This window comes from Telopea speciosissima, chromosome 9 (genome assembly GCF_018873765.1).
Source record: "Telopea speciosissima isolate NSW1024214 ecotype Mountain lineage chromosome 9, Tspe_v1, whole genome shotgun sequence".
NCBI lineage: Eukaryota > Viridiplantae > Streptophyta > Magnoliopsida > Proteales > Proteaceae > Telopea > Telopea speciosissima.
Genome location: NC_057924.1, coordinates 10,196,986 through 10,222,017, shown reverse-complemented (window position 1 = coordinate 10,222,017; position 25,032 = coordinate 10,196,986). Strand labels below are relative to the sequence as shown.

The 25,032-nt window shown below is 41.8% G+C and overlaps 1 protein-coding gene and 1 long non-coding RNA gene across 8 annotated transcripts in view; both read left to right on the top strand.

Moving 5' to 3' along the window:
* LOC122639806 (telomerase Cajal body protein 1) overlaps positions 1 to 25,032 on the top strand; it is a 42,859-nt gene that overhangs the window by 3,287 nt on the left and 14,540 nt on the right. For all 7 annotated transcript variants that reach the window (XM_043832794.1, XM_043832790.1, XM_043832793.1 and 4 more), the window contains 6 exons: positions 312 to 385; positions 650 to 732; positions 11,764 to 11,870; positions 13,902 to 14,044; positions 14,153 to 14,200; positions 18,859 to 18,911. In XM_043832794.1, the coding sequence (XP_043688729.1) occupies positions 312 to 385; positions 650 to 732; positions 11,764 to 11,870; positions 13,902 to 14,044; positions 14,153 to 14,200; positions 18,859 to 18,911 (508 nt within the window). The remainder of the gene's footprint in view (positions 1 to 311; positions 386 to 649; positions 733 to 11,763; positions 11,871 to 13,901; positions 14,045 to 14,152; positions 14,201 to 18,858; positions 18,912 to 25,032) is intronic.
* Positions 12,791 to 13,473, top strand: LOC122639808. Its single transcript, XR_006329574.1, has 2 exons — positions 12,791 to 12,984; positions 13,049 to 13,473. It is a non-coding gene; the product is annotated as an uncharacterized LOC122639808 (long non-coding RNA).

The window sequence follows — 25,032 nt, the reverse complement described above, 5'->3', positions numbered from 1 at the left end:
GATTGCTTGGAGGGCTCTTGGAACCTTTTTAGTTCCAGATGGATCACCAAGTCAAAGAGTAAAATGGTGAAGCCAAAAGTTTCATTTACTAAAGTAATGTTGTCAGAGCACATGGACTATGGCTTTAGTTTTTTATATTTGTGGAGTCGTGTACTAATGTTTATTGTCAAAGAAGTGGACGACTACTAAAATTCTTGTGTTGGTTCCATGCTATCGATTTTAAACTGAGGAATGAGGGAAAAAAAAATCCATAATGGCTAAGAATCTTTATAAAATAGGAAATTAACTTGTGGAATTCTGGTTGATTTCAGATCCAACTACGTCTGTATTTGCAAGTACCAGTCGCGACCATCCTGTACATCTTTGGGATGCTACTTCTGGCCAGGTGCTGAATCCCTGCATTATAAAATTACTGCAGTAAGAGAAAAATGCTTATCAAAATGCAAAGGGAAGATATAAAATCCTGATTTAGATACTGTAAAGCTAGCCTTCCTTGGTCCATCAACTCACATAACACAGAAGAAGGGGGTGGTTGGACTCCACCATTCTGTCATTGGACCATGCCTTAGATGTTGTAAAATGCATTCTGTGCTTAGTGGTGGTTTCTATTGCTATGTATTGTACTTAATGGTTCTACTGCCATTTACAGTTGCGTTGCACCTACCGGGCTTATGATGCTATGGATGAGATAACTGCTGCCTTTTCAGTTGCTTTCAACCATGCTGGAACTAAGTAATAAAATTACTTTTAACTTTCTTTTATGTCACACTTAAAATTATGATGCTTGTAGTTTTGTAGATTTTGTGATTTTGTATTGTTTATACTACACCATTAAAGATGAGGTATTGTTTGACAGTATGTTAATCCCTTCATATGTTAATAATTCTATACCGTTGGCTTTTTTTAGCTCAGGCCACCTAAACATTTGTACATGCAACTAGAACTGGCATTCAAAACTAACCAAAATAGTACTATAACCACAAACAGAAACCTGAAATACTGGGATTACTCTAACCAAAATATGGAGAAAAATTGCACAAACAAAAAAATTAGGCTTTGGGTGCTGTCCCATATAATATTTCTTCTTCAATGCTGTGACGATTTCAGGCATAGAACAACCAGCAATATTAACAAGAAGGAAAAAAAAGAAGGCAACAAGGGAGAAGAGAAGAACAGAGAATAGAGAGAAAGAGAGTTACCAATTGGAGAGAATAGTTAGTCAGTCCAATTGGTTGCGGTAACTTATGTTTATTACTATATATTTGAACAATTATAAGTATACCCTCTTACTTGTGTGAACTTACACACAAGTCTCTAAGGAACAAATGTAATTTTAGAAATACCCTTGCGATACATATATCTTAACACTCCTCCTCAAGCTGGAGCATAAATATCACCCATGCCCAACTTGAAAGTTGAAACAACCTTGAAGTAACACACTCTTAAACAAGGATTTGGTAAACAAATCACCAAGCTGTTGAGCAGAGCAGACAAAGAGAGTGGAGATCACCTTCCTCATCATAGTATCTCGCACATAAGTGACAATCAACTTTATATGCTTAGTCCTTTCATAAAAAATGGGTGTACCTAGTGCACAAGGCTCCCGCCACTGTGGGGTCTGGAGAGGGTCATAATGCACACAGCCTTACCCCTGCTTTCGCAAAGAGGCTGTTTCCAGACTCGAACCGGTGACCACTTGCTCACAATGGAGCAACCTTACCGTTGCACCAAGGCCCGCCCTCATGCTTAGTCCTTTCATAAAAGACATGATTATTGTTAGTATAGATGACAACCTGATTATCACAATACATGTTGATAGGCTTATTGGTTGGAAAATCAAGTTCTTGAAGAAAAGACTTTAACCATATCAACTTAGCTGCAGTAGGAGCCATACCTCTATACTCAGCTTCAACACTAGACCTCACCATTGTAATCTGTTTCTTAGTCCTTCAAGGCCAATGTTACCATTAACAAATGCACAGTAACCAGTGGTAGATCTCCTATAACCGTTAACACCAAATCCAATCAGCATTAGAGTAATCAAAAAGGTTAACATGTCCATGAGGTTTGTAAATAAGACTCTTTCCTGGAGCACCCTTGAGATACAGTAAAATACGATATGCAACTTCCCAATGAACCTGCTTGGATATCTCCATAAACTGGCCTATAACGCCAACTGCAAAAGATATATCTGGCCTAGTCATCCTGAGATAAATAAGCTTACCAACAAACCTTCTATACTGATGCTTGTCTGCAAACTCCAGTCCTTACCATCACACATCCCAAGCTTCTAATGAGGATCCATGGGAGTATCAACATGTTTAGTAACATATTAGTCTTAGACAGAAGATTGAGCACATGTTTCCTCTTGAGAGAGACTACTACCCTTTTTACTCTGAACAACCTAATACCTAGAAAATACCTAAGAGCATCCAAATCTTTCATCTGAAATGCTGCTGCAAATAAACTTTGACATCTTCATTTCCAGACAAATCATCACCAAAAATGATAATATCATCAACATAAACAACCAAAACTATCACCTTGGAATCTTGGCAACAAACACACACGAAGTGATCAGAATAATACTGTGTAAAACCACAACCAGTAACAATTTTATTGAATTTATCAAACTAAGCTCTTAATAATTGTTTTAAACCCTAATTGCCTTGTGTAGACTGCACACTTTCCTTTCATCCTATTCCTTAGCAACATATCTAGTAGGTGGCTCCACCTCCATCATAGGTGTCACAACGACTAGGCGACACAAGACATTGGAGAGGACCCAAAAGCAAGGCGACGCCTTGACAACTATGACTTCAATATAGACCGAGATAAGTACGTGAACAAAATTTCGACGGGCACCATGAGAAAATGTCTCAAAATAGTTAATACCATTGTCTGAGTATAGCCCTTAGCCACCAAGTGAGCTTTAAACCGCTGAAGAGATTAATTAGTGTAACAACCCAAACCCAGATACAGGTAAAGGTACTGCCCTCACGGGCACTGATCAAACGATTGATAAAATCATGCAGAATCATTCAAAGCAAATCATCAAATTCAATTCTCAAACACAAAATATTCAGACATTAGCCTAAATCCCATAAAAACTCCTACTGGTGGCAGTCTAAAGTTTGTCCAAACTAAAAATTTTAAAATTCCAATCCATCAAAGTTGACCTCTCAAACATCTCTCTATTACATCCATCTAATGAAATAAAATAACGAGTAATGGAAATAAATCTTCGTGTCACCCTCGAACTCTCCACCAAAAGCATACCTCCGCCTTAATCCTCTATGATGTAAAAAATGGGGTGAGCTAAACAGCCCAGTAAAACAGAATATAGTAAAATTACAACATAGAACAACCATCATACAAAATCAATAGTTAGAACAAATATTTTTAGTTCTTAAAAAATAACACTTTTAATAAAACACTATCCTTTTTAAAACAAAATCATTTCCTTTTTATCATTCTTTAGCCGGCATTGAGCAAAATAGGTTGCCACCGCCCATAACACGAGAGAGGAACATAGCCAATCTCCAATTATCTCCAATTGTCTCCTATTAATATCATATCCCACCGACAACTCATATGTGTACAGTGGGTATGTTTCCGCGGCTCCACGGAATAAACAACGTCTCTAGTGCTGGTCTAGAACAGTCTATTTACCCTCAAAATCTCCTTTTATTTCACCTTTCAAAATCATGCTCTCCAAATAAGACACACATGTGAAAAGAAAACATAGGTAAAACCTCCAACTTTCAATTATCTCCTATAACGTATGGCACACACATAAAACATAGGTAAAATCTCCAAGGAATGATCAGTATCACAATGTACATTATACAAAAATATTCATCTCCAATTTTCGATTATCTCCTATAACGTATGGCACACACATAAAACACAAGTGAAATCTCCAAGTAAAAATCAGCATCCCAATATACATTATATAAAAAAATATTTGTCTCCAAATTTCAATTATCACCTATAACATATGGCACACACATAAACACAATTCAAATAAGCACATCTCAGCACATCTCAACGACACAGGCATATCACACATCACGTCACACAACCAAACCACACACCTATATTGTAATCATACTATAATCTACTTACCTCAGTCTGTAAATCCTCTACGTTCAATTCTCTGAGTTCTAAGTGCTCAAAAATAGTCACAACCTGCAAAAAACGATTTGTCCTCCATCAATACCCTAATCTAAGCATCAAACCAGTATATTATTTTCCCCAAAAATCCCCTCTCAGGTCACATAAATGCATTCCGGACACGCGTACCTACACGCTCCCCCCAACAGGGCTAGGTACAAATAGGACTAACAAGGCACTAAATCCCATGTACAACAAGTTACTCAACAGAAGTGCAGCCCAAAACGAAGGCATAACAGGAAGATGATTAAATAAAATCTGAAATAGGGAAATTGATCCCTGATTCTGGGGTTTCTGTAATTATAATAGACATTAGATAGAAGGAATACCGTAGGGCTGAGTTAGGGTTAAACCAGGAGAGCAAAGGGCAAGAAAATCATAGAATTTATCTGGGTAATTGATGCAGAAGCCAAGTTGTTTGGCAAGAAATACTCTAGGAACAGTCAGGGGAGGACTGGTTCACTTCACCAATCGGTGGACCAGTCCCTTGGGCCATAGAGCCAACCAACTTTAAGTTGGGCCAGCCCAACTGAGCTGGGAGTTGCTGGGTCTCTCAAACCCAGATCGTGGGGGTAAAAGTGTCAACTCTTTTGACACAATTTTGATGTAAGTGCTGGCTGATTTCTTTCTTTGTGGGGACCATCTGAAGATCCCAGCTATCACTTGGATTTTATATTATTTCTTTCCTAGATTAGTTACTATCTTATTCTGCAAGAAATCCTAGATTAGTTACTATCATCTGAAGATCCCAACTATCGCTTGGATTTTATTTTATTTCTTTCCTGGATTAGTTACTATCTTATTTTGCAAGAAATCCTAGATTAGTTACTATCTTATTTTGCAAGTAATTTCTTAATTTGTAAGTTTCTATTTTCTTGAGGTGCAAGTCATGCTCTCTTTATATTGTAAAGGCTGTTCTAAGCCTCCCGACGATTTATGAATAAAGAATATTTGCTAGCTGCAAAATATGGTTTCCTTGTCAAGTGCTCATGACCATAGTTCAAAATCTCGCGAAATTTCGGCAATATATCGCCAAATTTCGTATATCTCAAGCTGTCCAAGATACGATATCAATCCGAATTGAAAAAATACAATATTTCGACGATATATCGTGAGATATCGACGAAATATTGTGGACTCACGATATATCGCGAGATATTGAAAAAGTAACAAACAGTGTCACGTGAGGGGCCATTTTATACCATATTTCGCAGCTCTTGGTCGATATTTCGACCGAGAGCTGCTGAAACTCTGTTTTTCTCTCTTCTTCCTCATTTTTTGCTCTTCTACCTCCCTTCCAAGCATCATCCATGCATTGTTGAAGCTCCTTGTCGCCGAAAAGACGTCGGATGGTCATCTAAGCTCATCATCCAAGCCTATTTTCACTATTTAAGGTAAATTCTATTTCTCTAAAACTATTTTTTTTTAAAATACTTTGTACAAATGTTGTTGGATGTTGATGATATTAATATATGTTAGACACCGGAGGCCGATCTACAGCCTCACGGTGTCGAAATTGTTTTTCCATATGGTTTTAAAAATTCATTTTCCTACAACTAAAATAGGAAATAATTAGGGGTAATATGACTTAGATGGTAATGAATTAAATATATGTTAGACACCAATGGCCGATCTACGGCTTCACGGTGTCGGATTTATTTTTTTGCTCTTAAATAATTATTTTAATTTTCGGAAATTAAGAAAAATATATAAATAAATAAAAAAAACAGAAATAAATAGGGAAAAATATGAGTTTTAAGTTTAAAAAATAATGAAAAAATATGAAAGTTATTTCTATATGTTTTGAAATGCATTACATGTATATTATATTTACTAATTTTCGGTTTTGTTGTGTTAGGTCAATACTTATATTAACATTATATATAAAAAAATGTTTTTAATTATGTGAAAAATATAAGGGTTAGGGGAAAAATATTAAATAACTATACAAGTGTATTAGTAATCTAAAAGTGTCAATTGAAGTGCATCTACATTAAGTTTTTTAATTATTTGTGTTACTTACATTGTAGTAAAGAAGTATCATTATGGCGGATCGTGATAGACAACGTGCGAAGGGCAAGCAAAAGGTGGGGGAAAGTAGTCAACAAAGGGGGCAGAGGGAACGAACTCAACAAAGAGAACAGAGGGAACAAGAGAGACCAGCCAGCCAGCATAGGGGTGACATTGCATGGTTACATGGCACTCCCATTGATGGGGATAAGAGAAAATCTGTATGTAACTATTGTCACATGCAATTTATGGGAGGTGGGTCCAGTAGACTTAAACAACATCTGACTGGAGGATCTAAAGATGTTGTAGGTTGTCATATGGTCCCTACTGAAGTAGCTAGGGAGATTGGTGATAGTTTGAGGGGAAAGAAGAAGAGGAAGGCTGACAAGCAAAGGATAAAAGAACAACTTGAGGATACAGTGAGGAGTTCGATGGGAGGAGGAAGACGATGCCATGATGATGATGATGATGATGATGATGACTCCTCTGATGAGGACACTGCAGTACCTGATGACATACAAACAGCAAAGGAGGCTAGGGATTTTAGGCGGATTGTTTCAAGGAATAGAGTAAGTTTTCAAGATGATCAGCAGAGACAGAGAGTAGGGGGTAGTGGAGGAGCTGGCAGTTCTGGAGGTTCTAGATCTTTTAATCCTTTTAGAAGATCACAAAGTGTGAGGGCAGCCCCAACACCTCTACCAGTACCAGTACCACCATCAGCATCTGATCCTAAATTGCATAAGAAGAAAGGAAGCAGTCAACCCAGAATCAAAGGAGCATGGAAGGGGATGAAGGGATTGGTTAAAGAATCAATAGCTAAGTGGATGCTATACCATACCATCCCAGCAAACACTGCACAAGGCCCCCATTATGATACCATGATAGATACCATTGCAGAGGCTGGTCCAGGATTCAAGGACCCCACCCCATATGAGGTAATGAATGTTTATCTACCTCAACAAAAGAGTGAGATTGATGAGTACATTAGTGAGATGAGGAGTATGTGGGAGACATATGGGGTGACTATAATGGCAGATGGATGGACTGGGCCTACAAGAAAGTCCATCATCAATTTCATGGTTTATTGTGATGGGAGGACAGTGTTCCTCAAATCTGTGGATGCATCCAAAGAGATAAAGGATGGAAAATATATTTACAGATTGTTAAAGGAAGTAATGGAAAAAGATGTGGGTATTGAGAATGTTGTCCAGATTGTAAGGGACAATGGAAGTAACTTCAAGCTGGCCGGTAAGAAGATGATGAACAATAGTAAGTACCGGCTCTTCTGGACTCCTTGTGCAGCCCATTGCATTGACTTAATGCTAAAGGATATGGGAAAGTTAAAGTTGGTGAAGACTGTGGTTGAAAGTGCAAGACAAGTCACCAACTTTGTATACAACCACTCCTATGAACTCAATCTATTGAGGGAAAAATGTGGGGGTGACTTGGTTAGGCCTGGCATCACAAGATTTGCCACCAACTATATTGCCCTCAAAAGTATTGAGACAAAGAAGGCCGGGCTGAGAAGTATGTTTGCTTCTTAGGAGTGGTTTGGATGGAAGGGTTCCAAAACTGCAAGTGGGAGGGAAGCACAAACAACGATGTCATCTGAGGACTTCTGGACCAAACTAAGCAAAGTGGTGAAAGTTTTGGAGCCAGTAGTTATAGTTCTGCATGTTGCTGACTCCGCTTTGAAGGGCCCAACCATGCCAGTCCTTTATGCTGCAATAGACTTGATGAAAGATAGTATCTACAGTGTGGCTCCTCGCAGTAGCAAACACTTCTTAGATATCATCAATGCTCGCTGGGAGAATCAACTTATGCATCCACTGTATAAGGCTGGTGAGTAAATTTGTTTTATGTTTACTAATTTATAGTATTATTATTTACTAATTACCTATGCATTTGACAATACCTCTATTCTATATGTCATATTTCAGCATACTACTTGAACCCTTAGTATCAATATAACAAGAGGCTTGGGTTGGAAACTCAACTTATTGATGCTGTGAAACAAGTAGTGAAGAAGTTGGAGCCAGATGGTGCACTACAAGCAATTTGCAACAATGAGGTGAGTCTTACAATTCATTTGGAAACTCAACTTATTGATGCTTTCAAACAAGTAGTAAAGAAGTACTTACTAATTTTCCACATGGGTGTAGATCAAGGTATTTAGGGATGCATTGGGAAGTTTTAGAACTGAGGCTGCGATACAAGGCAGAGCACGTGGTGATGCTGGTAATTCTTTTAAGTTTTAAATTACATATGTATTGAAATTTGAAAGTTGAAACAACATTTGACACATGTCTTTTTTGTTGTAAACTTGTAATGCAACTGAATGGTGGGTATTGTATGGGGAATCGGCTGAGAACTTAAGAAGAATAGCAATTAAAGTCCTTGCCCAAACATGTTCTGCATCTGGTTGTGAGAGGAACTGGAGTACCTTTGCACTCATCCACTCCAAGAGGCGCAACAGATTGGGGTCTCAACGTTTATCTGACATGGTGTATGCGCACTACAACTTGAGGCTGAAACTGCAACACATACGCATGGGACATGAGGGACAAAGGGGCACTATTGATCTCGCTGACATCTTTCAAGTTGACTCAGACGATGAGGACCCTATTGTGGATTGGGTGAGGGATAGAGGTGAGCCAGTGTTGGATGAGGAGGGAGGTAGGCCCGACCCCATGATAGCTTCCGAGATTGGTCTTGATGTGGATGAGTATATGGCGACGAGGGTCAGATACATGCACGGGAAGCCTCACCCATACCATTCCAGCCCACTGGTGGCAATGTTGCTGATGATGAAGACTGGTCTAAGTCCTCAAATGATGATGATGGTGGTGATGGTGATGCTGGTGAAGAATTTGACGGCATGCGAGAGCGTTATGTGGTAGGCCAGGATACGGCGCCTGTAGAGCCACTCCGATTCACTGGCGAGACACAGTTTGATCATGCCACACACGATACGGACCACGGAGCATGTGCCCCCGCACCCCCCACCCTCAGGACGCCCCCTACAATCATACAGCAGGAAGCGTAGGGGTCGACAAACACAGTTGCAACCTGATCACATGGACATTGATGACCTATCTAGTTCTGTTGGTGGTTTGAGTATGGGTGATAGGGAGGGAAGACCGACTGGACATTGGCGTGCCCCATCTTTTGACGCACATACCACTCCATTGGCATCGGATTATGGTGCATCACAACCTTACGGTGGATATGGATCATCATCATATGGGCAGTTTACTGGGGTAGGGGACTATGACTACCAGTCCCAGTCCTAGGGACATACTGGATCATCTTTTGTAGATGATATCTTTGCATACCCTAGCAGGACTAGCTACCAACCTCACCAGCCATACATATAGCCAATGCCAACGCCTCTTGCGCCGGCGCTGACATCATATCATAGTGGATCATCTTCTTCACGGACTGGATCGATTGGTAACCCTAGTTTATATCCTAGGATTGGATACCTACAGTATGTTGATGACTCCATTTACATGACACTTGTGGATGACTATACTCGTTTCTTCTCCGATTCTATACCGTGGTCCACATATGTCCTTCAAACAGAGAACAATGGACGTCGACTCCAGCGGGGTATGAGTGGGATTGATCCAGGGAGGCACAACAACTATTATTAGCACTTGTAACTTATAAGTTGTAATTTGTGAACTTGTGAAGTTGTGACTTTGACACTTTCTGTTTTGCCTTTAAGGCTTTAAGCATTTGAGCTATTGAGTTTTGACTTTTGAGTTATTGACTATTAATGTATTATGGAGTTTATGAGAATATGATTATAAATTATGTCTTATGAGTTTTAATTAGTTTGTTTACATTTCTTTTATGTCTTTAAGACTTTAACTGCCTAACCAATGTGTATTTAACTAAGGTTTATACATTAGGGTCGGCGACCGTATGTCAATCAAGGGTGCAAGCCCAAAACACCAATTTCCATTCATGTTTTTGCAATTTTATGGTTTAAATGTGTTTATTTAGCTTAAATAAGGGTGCCCATGAAGTTTCAGGCCTAGATATGGCCAAATACCCCCCGAGATGGACCCCCGAAATAATGCAGAAAAAATGCAATATTTCGGGCATATTTCGCGATATTTCGGATATCTCGGTAGGCCCGAGATACCGATATATCGCGAAATATTAAACCTTGCTCATGGTTTGAAGGGTTGTTAGGAGCCTGGCTGGGAGAGCCGAATCCCACTATCCCCCTTTCTCTTATTTCCTTCCTCTTTCCCCTATCCCTGCTCGGTTTCCTCTTATTGCTGCTGCCATCTGAAGCTTATACAAGTGCTGAGAAGACCTCTTGAAGCCTGAGCCAAGCACAACAATCTAGTTCCAGAGCTGCTGCTGCTGTGTCCACTCGATTGAGGGCCTTTGTGCTGCTACTGCAAGTTGAAGGTTGCTGCCATATCTGAACCCCCCATATCTCCATATCCTTCCATCAAACCCTGCTGGGTTTTGACCACCATTCCACTTCACCTTCCACTTCCCTCAATCCCCTTTTACCCCCTTTCCATTGGCTGGTTTGACGAAACTCTTAACCCCCTAATTTCTGGTCCAACCCCTAATCTGAGTTTTGTATTGCTGGTTATTCCTAGGTTATTTGGTATCAGAGAAAAAGATGTGACTCAAACTTGCGGCAAAGCTTTATCTCATCAGGGCTGATATTCGATTCACTTTGGAGTCCAATATCAGTGCTGGTTTGCAAGTTTTCCATAATCTTCTAATTTGGTGTTTCTCTTATATCTCAACATCCAACCAATCACAATTGGATGAGAGTTGGAGCCAAGGATCCTCTTACCAACCCCTACACTCAATCCAAGTTTGATCGCCATCACATGGCTGATTTGGTTTGAAACCCTAACCTTCTAATTCTGCCCTTGTTTCTAATTTGGTTTTTATTGCTATTTTGATGTTCTGCTGCAACCTGTGATCAATCCTCCTACTGTAGAGTGGTTCTTAGTTGAACCTTTTCTACATTAAGAAGTTTCAAGCACCAAAAAAAGTTATCACAAATCTTGCAAGAACCAGCATAACTCTCGAATACAGCATGTATCAAGGTGGAAATCCATTCTAAGACAATCGATAATCTTGAAACAATGTAACTCAGCAAATAAATCACAAAAAAGTCATTATTCCAACAACTGTCAGCATTATAGAGCATCACAGTTTGGAGTTGCAGAGAAAGAGGGCTAGATATCGCCAGCAGAGCCTAAAGTACCTTTATCAACTCTAACAAGAGTATCGGTTATAATTCAAGCCAAAACCACAAAATTCCATGTTGGGGAGCCTGGAAAGAGTGAAGTGCTGCCTATTGGCTGATATTTTCTTATTTATCAACATTTGGAGCACTAGTAAAGTTCAGCAAATAAACTGTGTTTATGCTTTTTTGAGATATTTCACCCCAATTTTGTTAATTCAGTATCCATCATGCAACTAGGTTTACAACTCTTGTATAAAATAATCATTCCTTCCATGCTTGGTTGAGTATCCAACTAGATGTTTATTCATTTTCTTTTTTATATCTGTAATGATATTTTCTTGTAGGCTTATTGCAGGATACAACAATTCTCTCAGAGTATTTGATGTGCATCGCCCTGGTCGAGATTTTGAGCAATATTCCACACTTCATGGAAATAAAGATGGGCAGTCAGGTACTTGCGATGATTTATAAAAATATTAGTTCTTCAACAAATGAAAAAGATGCATAGGTTAGGAGAATTGATAAATCAGTTCTAATCTGAGCTTCTGCTAATGTAAACCAGATTGCATAACAATACCTATATCATTTTGGTTGTTTCAGCAAGAAAGAGAAGTTGATTGAAATCTGATAATAGGGCAAAATTCATTTATGGGTATAATCAATACGAGAAAATCAGTAACAGACTTTTGTGACATTGATGGAAGATTAAAGCCAAAAGATAAGTAGGTCACTTGCAAGAAATAAAATTTAAAGTAGAAGCTGAGCAGTCCGTGACTTTTCTTTAGGGTTTATTTTGTATGGGCAGCACTTGTCCGTTTTGCGTGATTTTGGTTCCGTTTGAAAAGTTATTCTGTTGCCTTTCCAATAAGTCCAAGATCTGATGATTCTGAGCTGTAAGACGAGAGTTATGACTGATATGTTTAAGTGCTATTTGTCTATGACAGGATTTTTATTTTGCAAAGTTTATTTAGCTTAAGACTTGAGTTTTAGCAAATTTATTTTGTATTTTACTTTATTTATTGTAGGGATCAATATTTGCTATTAGAATAAAGGGTCAGATTAGTTCTTAGTGGGGCTTTTCTTATGTAAGTATTGTAGAGGCCAGAAGCATGGACCATTCTTATTTTTTAGTAAAACTGTAATTTTATCTCTCTTGTTTCCTCCCCGTTGAATAGGATTGAGAAGTGGGTGTGTTTGTGAATTTTCCTCACAGATTCCAGTAGCTTCTTTATTTTCCTTTTGATTCTGTTCACTATGCTATTTGTCTTGAATCAACGGAATAGAAAACTCAGTGAGAAATCTGATTTATAAGCCACTGAACTATATACACAATTGAAGCACAAATTTCTACCAAAAAAAAAAAATTTGAAGCCCAAATTATAATGCTCTCCTTAGCCTTAAAGCCATCCAATAGTCCAAGCACTATGTGATTCTCAAATGCCCTGCTGTTCCTTTCGAGTGACAAACCCAAAGCTGACACTGCCGGCATAAACAACTGAGGTTTCTTACCTATTGTCCCAAATTAATAACCTTTCCAGTTCCATAACATGACATAAACAACTGAGGTTTCTTACCTATTGTCCCAAATTAATAACCCTTCCAGTTCCATAACATGACATAACAACTAAGGTTTCTTACCTATTCACATTTTTCTCTACCAGAAATCCAGAATGCTGCCCATGCCTCAAATATGCCAAGGATAATGATGCAATAACTGAGACATTGATTCAGCACCCCTTAGGAAAAAAATGGGATGCATTGGACAGACCGAGATCCGTTCACTTAGAAAGATGATCAATAGTGAGGATGCTTTTCTTAGCCACTGCCCTAAGAAAAATCTGAAGAAAAAACTGACTCTTCGTAGATACATGCTTCAGCCATATAGTGCTCAGACAGAAAGTGGTGCAACCTTGCCTCTTTAGCACATTGAACCCAGGCTTTCAGAGAATGAATCCAGATCCTCTTTCCCACTCCTTCATAAGTGGTTTTCCCTTCCAACATTTGCAGCTGATGGAACATTTGATGAAGCTTCCAGTTATTAAGGTTACATTGAACTATTGAAGAGAAGGCACACGTGTTCTGTTTGAACCATTTCTCTGAACATAGTTGGCACATCTTTATCTTTGTCTATTTAAAAAATTTGGGGAGAAACATCTCCTGATGGAATATCAAGGCACCATTGATCCTTCCAGATTGTTATGCTCCCCAAGTCAATTTAGTATGCTGTTTGAAAGCATTATTGCCTTATTGGCAGCCATAATTCCATTTCACAAACTCATACCATAAGAGCCTTTGTTTACATTAGACGGGAGTGCATTGCGGACTTGTGTTAACATCACAGACTCAACTGATTGTTTGACCTATTGATTCTGTTGTCATATGGTTAATTATATCAAGTATACATCTAAAAACTTACTTTTCATAGTGCATTACTGCAACATGGATGTTTGCATCAAACTTTGTGCTTGTGTATGTCATTCAGGTATTATATCTGCAATTACTTTTTGTCCCACTCATACTGGGTTGCTTGCAACGGGTTCTTATAGTCAGACTACTGCAATCTATAATGAGGATAATATGGAACTTCTATATGTCTTACATGGTCAAGAAGGTGGGGTTACACATGTAAGTAGGAGTGTATTACCATACTAATCATTTGTTTACTGTTGATAAAATAAATTAGCACATAATTCTTCTGAGTGAAATATTTCTTTTGGAATGTTATTTTTGCAGGTGCAATTCTCAAAAGATGGGAACTATCTGTATACTGGAGGCCGAAAGGTAAAGAATTTGGTTTACAACCCTCCCATTCCCACTTTTATGGAATAAAAGATCTCAAAAAATCACGTGGATAATGATATACAGTTATGTAAGGGGGAAACTTGTCAGCTTGTGGCAATTTTATTTTCTATTATCTAATGTTATATTTGCATGGTCGACTGATGAATGGGAGTTGAATAGAGTAGCACAGGTATAAGAGATCACAGGGAGGATATTTGATAGAAGGACATTAATTTTTTGGATCACCTAGGTTGTAATCAACACTAATCCGAGGGCATTCAGGAGATGAAATGCCAGCAGACCCAAATAAAGAATCATCTATTGCAGCAATATTCACAAGAGCCAAAGAGAAATTGAATACTTCATTCTGAATTATAAAACAACTAAAGAGTGTAAGTTATTTTAGAATAGGAGCTGTTGTCTTGATAATTTTTAAACCATGATAGTGTCGCGATAATGAAAGGTACAAAAACCAAATATGGAAATAAACAACTAGAAAGTCCCTTACAAGAGAATATTGGGACTTGTACATCACGTAACTTAACTTCCTAATCTTTTAAACTTAAAAATAGAAAGTAATCTTCGGGGCCTTTTGTTCTCTTGGTTTTACCCTAAAACTGATTCACCTTTTGATAAAAGATCCTGGCTTGGTTCCTAGTTTGACTATTCAAACCTAGGACTACATTACTTATGAACAATGAAGAGGGGGGGGGGGGGGGAAGCCTCTATTGGCATTGACAGGAAGGGGGGGGGGAAGCCTCTACAAGAGTAGCAAGAAAGGGGGCGGAGCCCTTGCGAGAGTAGTTGATGCAGGTCCAAGCATCCGCAAGAAGAAGAAGCAGCCCTAAGAGTAGGGCCAAGTGTTAGGAGCCTTAGTTTAATTTTTAATTTCCATACTTAGTTTATTTTTCAATCTAGTTGTAAACTTAAATGGAACCGGTTCAGACCATGGTCCAATTTAATTGATTTATTCCTATTGGTTGTTAGGTGATTTAATTCTATTGGTTGTTAGGGAATCTTTTAATTTGTTTAGCTTTTAATTAATTAGTCCAACCCTTCCACGATTTCTAAAGAGGGTGTGAGTTGTTTTCGAAATAGGAATTCAGCCAAGGATTCAAATTCCAAGGCTGAATAGAGTTTAGGCCTTTGGCCTCCATATTATAAATAAAGTGAAACGTGGGAGGCTCCCTCACAATTCAAATTTTCAAAACTCGGTTTCTGTTTGCTGCTGCCTTGCTCCATTGTGAGTGTTGCCTTGTGGATTCTATCAAGGTGAAGGGATTGGTGGATCTCCAATCGACTCCTTGCATCTTGTAGATCAGGAGGACCTAAATTCTAATCTTCAAGCTGCTGCCATTGAAGATATGCTATTCAAGTGAGTAGTTTACTGTTTCAGCAATCATCCTTCTTCTCCTAATCCTCTAACCTAAGCCCATTGATCCCCAATATCACCCCCTCCATTAATCCTAATCGATCCACTAAACCCTAGCTCATCCTCAATCTGTCCAGCCTTATATCACCATTAGAATTCATTCAAATTTCAACCACGACATCCTCACAGTAACCCCTACACTCGATCCTAGCTTCTGCCCCATTCCTAAATCAAAACCCTAATCCCCCTCATCTCCCATTAAACCCTAAAACCCTAAATTACTGTCCAGCCATGTCTAACCATCAGAAATTCACCAAACCTTGGCCGAGTGATCCTCTCTACCATAGTTGTCACGGCGATCTAAGTCGGTGGAGGGGTGTCACGTCGATATATCGACATGTCGCCCGCCATGGTGAGCATGTCGACCATGTTTTATTTTTTATTTTCTCTATTTTTAATGTCATTTAGTATACTATAATATATGTCCTATAACATAAAAAATCAACATGAAAGTGTACTACTAATATACTATGGTTTAATTCATGAAAGTGTAATATCCATTAGTGTATATGAAAGCATGAAAATATAGATTAGCCTATCAAATAATTGAAAGCAATAGTCTTGCTGATAATAAAGTTGAAAAATCAATTGATAGGCTAACCTGTTTACTGAAGCTTGATAGCAATAGTCTTTCTGCAGTGTGTGTGATTTGGAGCAAAGCGAGTTGAACAAAGTAATAGGTATATATTAATATCCCTCCCCCCCCCCCCTTCTGTCTCTCCACTCTCTCCCTGTCTCTGTGTGTGTAATTGTGTGTGTGGCTGTGTGCAGGGCAAGAAGAAGAAGAAAAAAACATCTTCTCTGTCTATGTGGAAGCCTGCAATTGCAAGGCAAGAAGCAGCAAAAAACCGTGAGGTTGTGTGCAAGCCTGCAAGCCTGCAACTGCAAGGCAACAAGAAGAAAAAGGAAAAAAAAAAAACTTAAAGGTCTGCAACTGTAAGCAAGCCTGCAACTGCAAGGCAAGAAGAAGAAAAAAGAAAAGAAAAAACCGAGAGGACTATGGCTGTAACTGGAATAAATCCCTCCCCCCCCCCCCTCTGTCTCTCGACTATCTCCCTGTCTCTGTGACTGTACAAGCAGTTGTGAAGAAGAAAAAAGAAAAAAGAAAAAAAACCGAGAGGACTACTAACTGAAATAAATCCCCCCCTCTGTCTCTCGATTCTCTCCGTCTCTGTGTGTAACTGTGTATGTGTGGCTGTGCAAGGCAAGAAGAAAAAATAAAAAAAAAACGATACTACTAGTACTGACTGTAATCATTACCGGAGGCTGGGAGGAGAATAACTGAAGAAGAAGAAGTTAAGAAGAAAAAGAGGACTGCCTGGGAGGAGAAGAACTGAAGAACTGAACTGAAAGATCGAGTTACCGGAGGACTGGGAGGAGGAAGAAGAACCAAATTAAAAAAAAAATAACAAATTACTTGCCTGGAGTCCTGGAGGTTGCCGGAGGGGTTCGAACTTCGAAGGAGTGAAGAACTCTCTCTGCCGAGAGTTGCAGGAAGCCAGGAACTAAAGCCAAAGTTGCCGCTTGCCGGAGTCACGATGCTCTGTCTCACGAACTATTCCTCTGTCTTGACTCTCGACCTTTCTTTTGGCTTTTGCGATTTCTATTTCCCCCAAATTAGGGTATATGTTTAATGTTTTTAAATTTTATGTTAATGTGTATTGCAGGTGTAACTTTTCAAGTTACACCTCCAATACACATTAACGAAAAAGCATCTAAGTTATTAAATGGTTAAAAATAAATAAAATTTAAGCCTAACTTTTATACATTCAAATGTAAAAATATCGACCGATATGCCCATATATCGTGGTATGGCGTCCATGGCAGTGCCATGGCGACGCCATGGGTGCCATATCGTTCGATATTTATACATTCAGCATTGCGGAGCTCGATATATGGTTTCCCCCAGTGCCAGGACGCCATGGCGACGCCATGACAACTATGCTCTCTACCATTAGAGAGCTTGACCTAAAGCCCTAGCCCTAATTCCACTTCTAAACCCTAAAATCCATCACTCTCTTTCCCAAAACCAAAAAAACCCGAAATCCTAATTTTCTGATTTTTAAATTCTCACTCAAACCTCACTAATCCTAGCTCATTAGACTCCCCTAAATCTGCCCAGCTTTACCATATAAGATCCATCTTCATTGCCCTAAACCTAACCCTAAATATGACTTACATCCTCAAACCTGCCCAATCGTCCAACAGTTTGAAAAGTCCTGGTTACTTGGCTCCTAGTAGATCCCTTGTCTATCTAGGACTACATTAGTAGTTCTTTGTTCAGCTGCTAATTGCTAACGGTGGAACGGGGCAGAGCCCCTGCGAGAGTAGTAGGAAAGGGGGCCGAGCCCTTGTGAGTACCCAGATGGGGTGAGAGCCCCTAGAAGCGTCAGATAAAAGAGGGGGGGGGGGGAGCCCCTGCTATCGGCGGCAGAGGGGGTGGAGCCCCTGCAAGTGGCGGTAATGGGGAGCGGAGCCCCAACGAGCGGCGAAAAAGGGAGGTGGTGCTTCTGTAGGTGGTGGCAAGGGGCGCTGGAGCCCCTATGGTTCAAGGGCGTGAAGCCATGGTGGCGGTGGTAACGGTGAAGGTGGCAGACATGGCGATGAAGTTAGTGGTCACAAGTTACCATGCTCAGCCTTGGGAGGCCGAAGCCTCTGTTATGGGGGCTGACTTTCACATAAAATCCCAAAAAGATTCAAGCTTTGGTACCAAATAGAATTTAGAGGAGAGAAGAGAGTTGAGAGAATGTGTTGGCTTGTCAGATTGACAGAGGCCTTCGTTTCTTTATAGTGATGAAGAAGAATTACACAAAAGGTATGCAAGCTAGGGCTGACTCATAGGCCCTATCTAGTATACAGGTACAATGAATCTGGACATTACACAGACAATCAAACCAGTAAGAGACCTGGACCATATCTTCAACATTTTCCTTACTGGCTATTGGGAGAACTTCTCTACATGAAGCACCCTTTTACTACCAGATTTTTCCTAAAGTTCCCTGGTATAAGTTGCTACAATATAAATTATTTGATATAATCGTATGGTTTCATCTTGACAATCAATTGGGTTAATCTTTTGCTGCACATTAGTTATTTACTGCTGTGCAAGTGTGTCCTTTATGCAGCTTATCCTAATTATTTTTTCTTATGTGAGAAAAAAAGTGGTATTTCACTTGGTGTTTGCATGTATTCTTATTAACACAACTTTTCTTCATATTTTTTCAAGGATCCCTATATATACTGCTGGGATGTACGCAATACAGCTGGCATTGTGTACAAGTAAGTGAAATTCTCTTGCTGGCATTACCTATTACTAGTACTGTTATTTTTGTTGTTGTTACTGCTTTTCACCATTAGTATTTGATGAGGAAGGTAACATTGTATTTCTACTGATGTACTAAAAATAAAAGAATCCTTACCCATATACAAAACTACTGAGAGTGACATTCTTCAGCAATATAAATCAGTTTGGGCTTTGGATCTAATAAATGGTAAAATTGTCATTCTAAAAACATGCAAAGATGAATCCAAATAAGAGACCAATATGCTAGTAAATCTTGTATCTTATCTAATATCAACTGTCTGGGGAAAAACCGGAAATGTTGAGGCCATGAATCCTCTACCACTGCCTTCTTCACCTCCGACGTCCTCCTCCTTCCCCACCACCACCTCTGCCAATCCCATCTCCACCATCACCACCACCACCTTCACTCCTGTACCTGCCATCTCCACTGTCACTACTGTCATTTCCGCATCCTCCACCATCCCTGTCTCCTCTTCCCCCATCCATCCCACCTCCGAACTCCCAAAATCGTGGTCCTCCCTTTTCTCCCAACCCCCTGCCCCTTCCACCGCTGGTCTCAACCTCCACTTTGTCGAACCTACAACTGATAATGGAACCCCTTTTGCCCTCTGCCCAAACCACCTTCTCTCCCCTGAAATCTCAAAATGGCAAACCTGCCTTGTTGGTCACACTTCCTGGGTCCCAGACCCCCTTTCAACATCCTCAAAGCCTCCCTCTCCAAACAATGGAAAAGCTTAGGGATCTTTAGATATCTTCCTTCTTGAGAACGGAGTGTTCATTTTTAAATTCTTCTCTGATGAGGTAAAGGCTCGAGCTCTTGATGGTGCTCCTTGGATGGTAGGCTCCAAGCCAATCTTCCTTTGCCAATGGTACCCCTATGTTCTTCTCCACAAGGTCGACTTCAGCTCCATTCGCTTGTGGATTTCCCTTCCTGGTCTCCCCTTGCATTACTGGAGTCAAGAATACCTTAGCCGAATAGGCTCTGTCATTGGGTTTCCGCTCTACTCCAACGCTCGTACCTTGAAGATGGATCGTCTTTCTTCCATTGTGGAAGAAGATGGCTTCAGCTTCGAGCAACCGGTTAAATATGATTGGATCCCTCCTCACTGCTTGCATTGCAAGGTTTTTGGGCACCATTCGAGGGATTGCTCCGGCAAAGCTCCCCTTCCCTCGATGACTACAGCTTGCCTAGCAACGCTTACGACAGACTTAGCTTCTCCTTCTGCTCTTTCTGCTCGCTCTTCTCCTCAATCTGAGTATCGTTTTGGTTTGTGTATTCACCATGCTCCCATACCCCCTTCTGGCTCCTCCAGACCTCTTGATTGTGGAAGAAGCTCTGCTCGCCGCTTCCATAGTCGTCGCCGTCGTGTCCACCCTGCCTCTGGCCCCTCCATTTCTCCTGGCCGTGGAAGAAGCTCCGTTCGCCGTCACCACATTCACCGTCATCGTGGTCTCCCCGCCTCTGGATCCCCTACTGGCATTGAGGTGCCCCTGTCACCAGTCCCGAGGCCCCTCTAGCCTGTTCTGAACTTGGTACTCTGGTCCCGCTACCTTTAGCTCCCCTGACGAATTAGGCCACCGTCAGCTCCAATGACCAAAGACTGATTGACGAGAAATTTTTGAACAACGAGGCTCCCATTGGCGAGCCAGGTTCCCAATCAGCTACCCTTGCTAGGGCTTTGTAGCCTCTCCAGACGAATTGTGATGCTGCCATCATTGTGCCTGGAAGGTCTCCTGATTCCTCTTCATCCCTTGGTGTGTCGAAAAGCTGGCCGCAGTCTCTTCAGGCTTCCCTTGACCTTGCTCCTGTAGTGGATCAATCTCGGTTGGCCCCCAGTTGCCATTCTTATGCAAAGCGGCTCTCTCCTAAGCAAAGGTTTGTCTTCACCTTACCTAATCCCCCTCCCCTTCTTGTTCCCAAACCCTTTTACCCCTCCTTTTGCCCACCCCCTCAATCCCCGCGAAGCCCCTTTTCCTCGGTTCCATTCCACCAACCACCCTCTCTCCTCACCCCCATGCCACGTGCCCTGCCAACCTTGCCACCTTTTTACCCTTCTATCCCCCTGTAGGCCCAACCCCTTCCAAGCCCACACCCCCCCTCTTTAATCGCCTCTCTTCTAACCCACCTCTTAACCTCCAGGCCCACCAATGTTACCATCCAAAATCCCCAAGCCCATCTCCCAACCCAAATCACTTACACCACACCCAGGCCCATTCCTATTTCTCTTACAACCTTCCCATTATCAAACCCCTAGCCCACCTCTATCGTAAACACTACCCCAACCCGATCACCCCTACCACCTTGACCCGATCTAGTTCTGACTCCAATTTACCTTCCATCCTAGATACCCCTTTTCCTGATCTGCCCCTTCCCCCCCAATCCCCTCCTCCCCTTGTGCAACAACCTTATCCGCTAAGTCTCCCCCCCTCCCCTCGGCTCGGTCTGGCCTCTTCCCCTTCATCGTCCTTTTGTTCGCAGCCCGGTCGTTGCTTATTTCCGTCGGAGGTACAGAAGTGCCCCTACTAGGAAACCCCTGCCCCTTTCCTTCTAGCTCCCATGTTTGCTGGCTTCATTTGGAATGTCAGGGGCCTCAATTCCCTGGTGAAGCACCATAACATTAGGTCTCTCATCAAATCCACCCACTCATCCTTTTGTGCTCTTCTTGAAACCAGGGTCCTTCAAGAGAATGTTTCTCGCATTGCCACCGCTATCGCCCCCTCTTAGTCTTTTCTCTCCAACTACAACCACTCCCCAAACGGCCGTATTTGGATCTCCCTTAAAAATTCATATCTCCATTTCATACTCTTCCTTCCAGCTTCTCCATCTCTGCTTGTCCATCCCCAACTCTCCTTTATCCTTCTTCATTTCGGTATTCTACGCTTGCAACCAAGTCGCTGACCGTGTTTCCCTTTGGGGTGACCTCTCCCTCCCTTGGGGAGTGGGAGGTGATTTCAATGTTGTCAGATCCCAATCTGAGAAAATTGGAGGTCGTCCTATTGACCTACCTTCAGTTAATGCTTTCAATGACTGCATTGAGGACCTTCGATGGACTGGTTCCTCCCTCACTTGGTACAACTGAAGAGTGGGTTCCGATCGCATTGCTTGGAAGTTCGATCGCTTCCTCTCCAACGAGGCTTGGCTTTCCATCTTGCCCCATTCCCTTGCTAATTTCCATCTTCAAGGATTATCTGATCACAGCCCTTGCCATCTCCTCATCCAGCCTTACTCCTCTTTTGGCCCCAAGCCCTTCAAATTCTTTGATATGTGGACCTCCCATCAACTCTACATCTCCACCATCCTAAAAGCTTGGCGTTCTCCTGTTTTCTGTCCCTTTCTCCCTCTTATTTCCTTTGCTCGGAAGCTTCGCCACACCAAGTCCGCCCTTAAAAGGTGGAACCATTCCACCTTTGGTGACATCCCTTCCCGGGTCTCCTCTTGCCAAGCCGATCTCGCCCTTGTCCAATCCTGGCTCCAATTGGACTCGCTCAACCCCGAGCTTGCCCTTGAGGAAAAAAAGCTTTCTGAGGAGCTGTCCTCTCTTTCCATCCAAGAAGAAAGTTTCCTACGTAAAAAATCCTGCATTAGGTGGTTGGAACTTGGAGACTCCAACATGGCTTACTTTCACCGCTCCTTGAGAGCTAGGCTTATTTCCAACTCCATCACCTTGCTCCTCGCTCCTGACGGGTCTCCTCTTACCTCGGTCCAGGACATTATTTCTGAAACCATCTCCTTCTTTTCCTCCCTCTTCGACCCCTCCCTCCCTTCCCCTTCCCTCTTCCCTCTTCCCCCTGACCTCATTGACAAGTTTGTCCCCCCCTCTTGGCAAACTCCCTCCTTGCCTTACCCTCGGATGAGGAAATCTCTAAGCGGATCCTCTCCCACAAATCCAACAAGGCCCATGGGCCTGATGGCTTCAATATGGGCTTTTTCCTTAGTTGCTAGGGCTCTATTAAAGGAGATCTCTTCAAAGCTATCCGTAGCATCTTCTTCAAACCCAACCAACTTGCCCAGATCAATCAAACCTTCATCTGCCTTATCCCTAAGATGGCTGGAGCCTCCTCCCTGTCTGATTTCATGCCTATATCTCTCTGCAATCTTCTTTACAAATTCATTGCTAAGATTCTTGCCAACTGGATCCAGGCTGTCATCCCTTACCTCGTCAGTCCTAATCAATCTGCCTTAATCTCTGGCAGGAGTATTGCGGACTATATTATCCTCTGCTCAGAGGTAGTGCGAGGCTTTGATCGAAAATGCCATTCTCCTGCGGCCCTTATGAAAATCGATCTTCATAAGGCTTTTGACTCCCTTCATTGGGACTTCATCTGTGAAGTTCTTTCCCCAATGGGCTTTCCCTCTGCTTTCGTCTGCTGGATTTACGCTTGTATCTCATCTCTTTCCTTCTCAGTCCTTGTCAATGGCTCCCCCGCCGGTTTTTTCAATTCCAAAGTTGGCATTTGCCAAGGATGCCTTCTCTCCCCCTTCCTCTTCTCTCTGGCTTTGGAAGTCCTCTCCAGGAGTCTCCAAACCAAAACGGACCTTCACCTCATCTCCCTTATCCCCAAATGCAAACATCTCAACCTTACCCATCTTACCTTCGTTGACGACCTGATGATTTTCTCAAAGGTCTCACACTCCTCCATCTCTGCCATCATGTCTTCCCTCCATCTCTTTGAGACTCTCTTTGGCCTCCGCATTAATCTCCTCAAATCCAAAAATTTTCTTTCTGGTATCCCCGAGTCTTACAAAGCGACCCTCTGGAGTCTGATTGGCTTCTCCATTGGAGCCCTCCCTGTCAAATATCCCGGCCTTCCTCTTCTCCCTGCTAGGCTTTCCAGTCATCACTGCACTCCCATGCTCGACAACATCCGTCAGCATCTCCAGCATTGGAAAGGCAAACTCCTATCCTATGCTGGCAGACTTGAGTGCATTAGATTGGTCCTCCAAGCTTCTTACATTTACTGGTGCGGTATCTATGGTATTCCTAAAGCCACCATCAAGGCTATGGAACACCTTCTCTGTGCCTTCCTCTGGAAAGGGAAAGAAGCTTCCAAATTTCTCCATCCAATCATTTGGAAATCCATTTGCCTCCCCAAGCTTAAGGAGGCCTGGGCATTCACCGCATCCGCAACTCCAATACCGCGGGTATCCTTAAGCTCCTTTAGAAAATTTCCTCCAAGCATGACTCCATTTAGGTAAACTGGATTTACTCCCACCTTCTCAAAAAGGACTCCTTCTAGACTGTCCCCGTCCCCTCTGACTCGTGACTCGTCTTGGATCTAGTGGAAGATTCTCCTCCTTCTCCCCCTCGCCCTTAGAGCCATCTCCTCCTCCATTATCGACGGATCTTCCACCTCCCTTTAGCTTGATCCATAGCACCCTCTTGGAGTCCTTTACAACGTCTTTGGGCCTAGGTCGATCTACTCCTCTGTCCTTCCAAAATATGCCCCTCTTTCAGTCATTATTTCTTAGGCTTGGTCCCCCCCTCCTCCCTTCCCACTATCCTTTCTCAGATCTGGCCGTCCCTCCCCCCTGCTCATGCGGATAAGGTTATTTGGCTTCCTTCCTCCAACGGCCTCTTTAGCTTTTGTTCTGCTTGGAACTTTTTTAGGAACCTTGGCCCTCTGTCCCTTGGCACAAGTTAGTCTGGTTCAAAGGCCATATCCCTCGCCATAGCTTCACAGTTTACCTCCCAACCCAAGCCTTCCTCCTCCGCCGTCACATCCTTGTCTCCCCCTCTTGCATCTTTTGTTGGAATGGCTCTGAGGACACAGCCCATCTCTTCTTTGCTTGCCCATTTACCTCCAGCATCTGGAAAAAGACCTTTACAACCATTTGGCCGCACTGCAGGAGACCCCTCGCTTTTGATAGGGAATGGCTTTGGTTGGACATGACCTTTACTGGAGGCACTATATGTGACACTGTCAGAAAGCTAGTTTTTGGCTTTGCTATCTACCATATTTGGATGGAAAGGAATCTTAGGAGATGGACTTCCAACTCTAGATTTTTTGATATGATTTGGAAAGCCATCTCCTTTGATGTCTCCTCCTAGCTCAGTTTTATCCCTCATAGATCCATTCTTGATACCTCAAGGAATA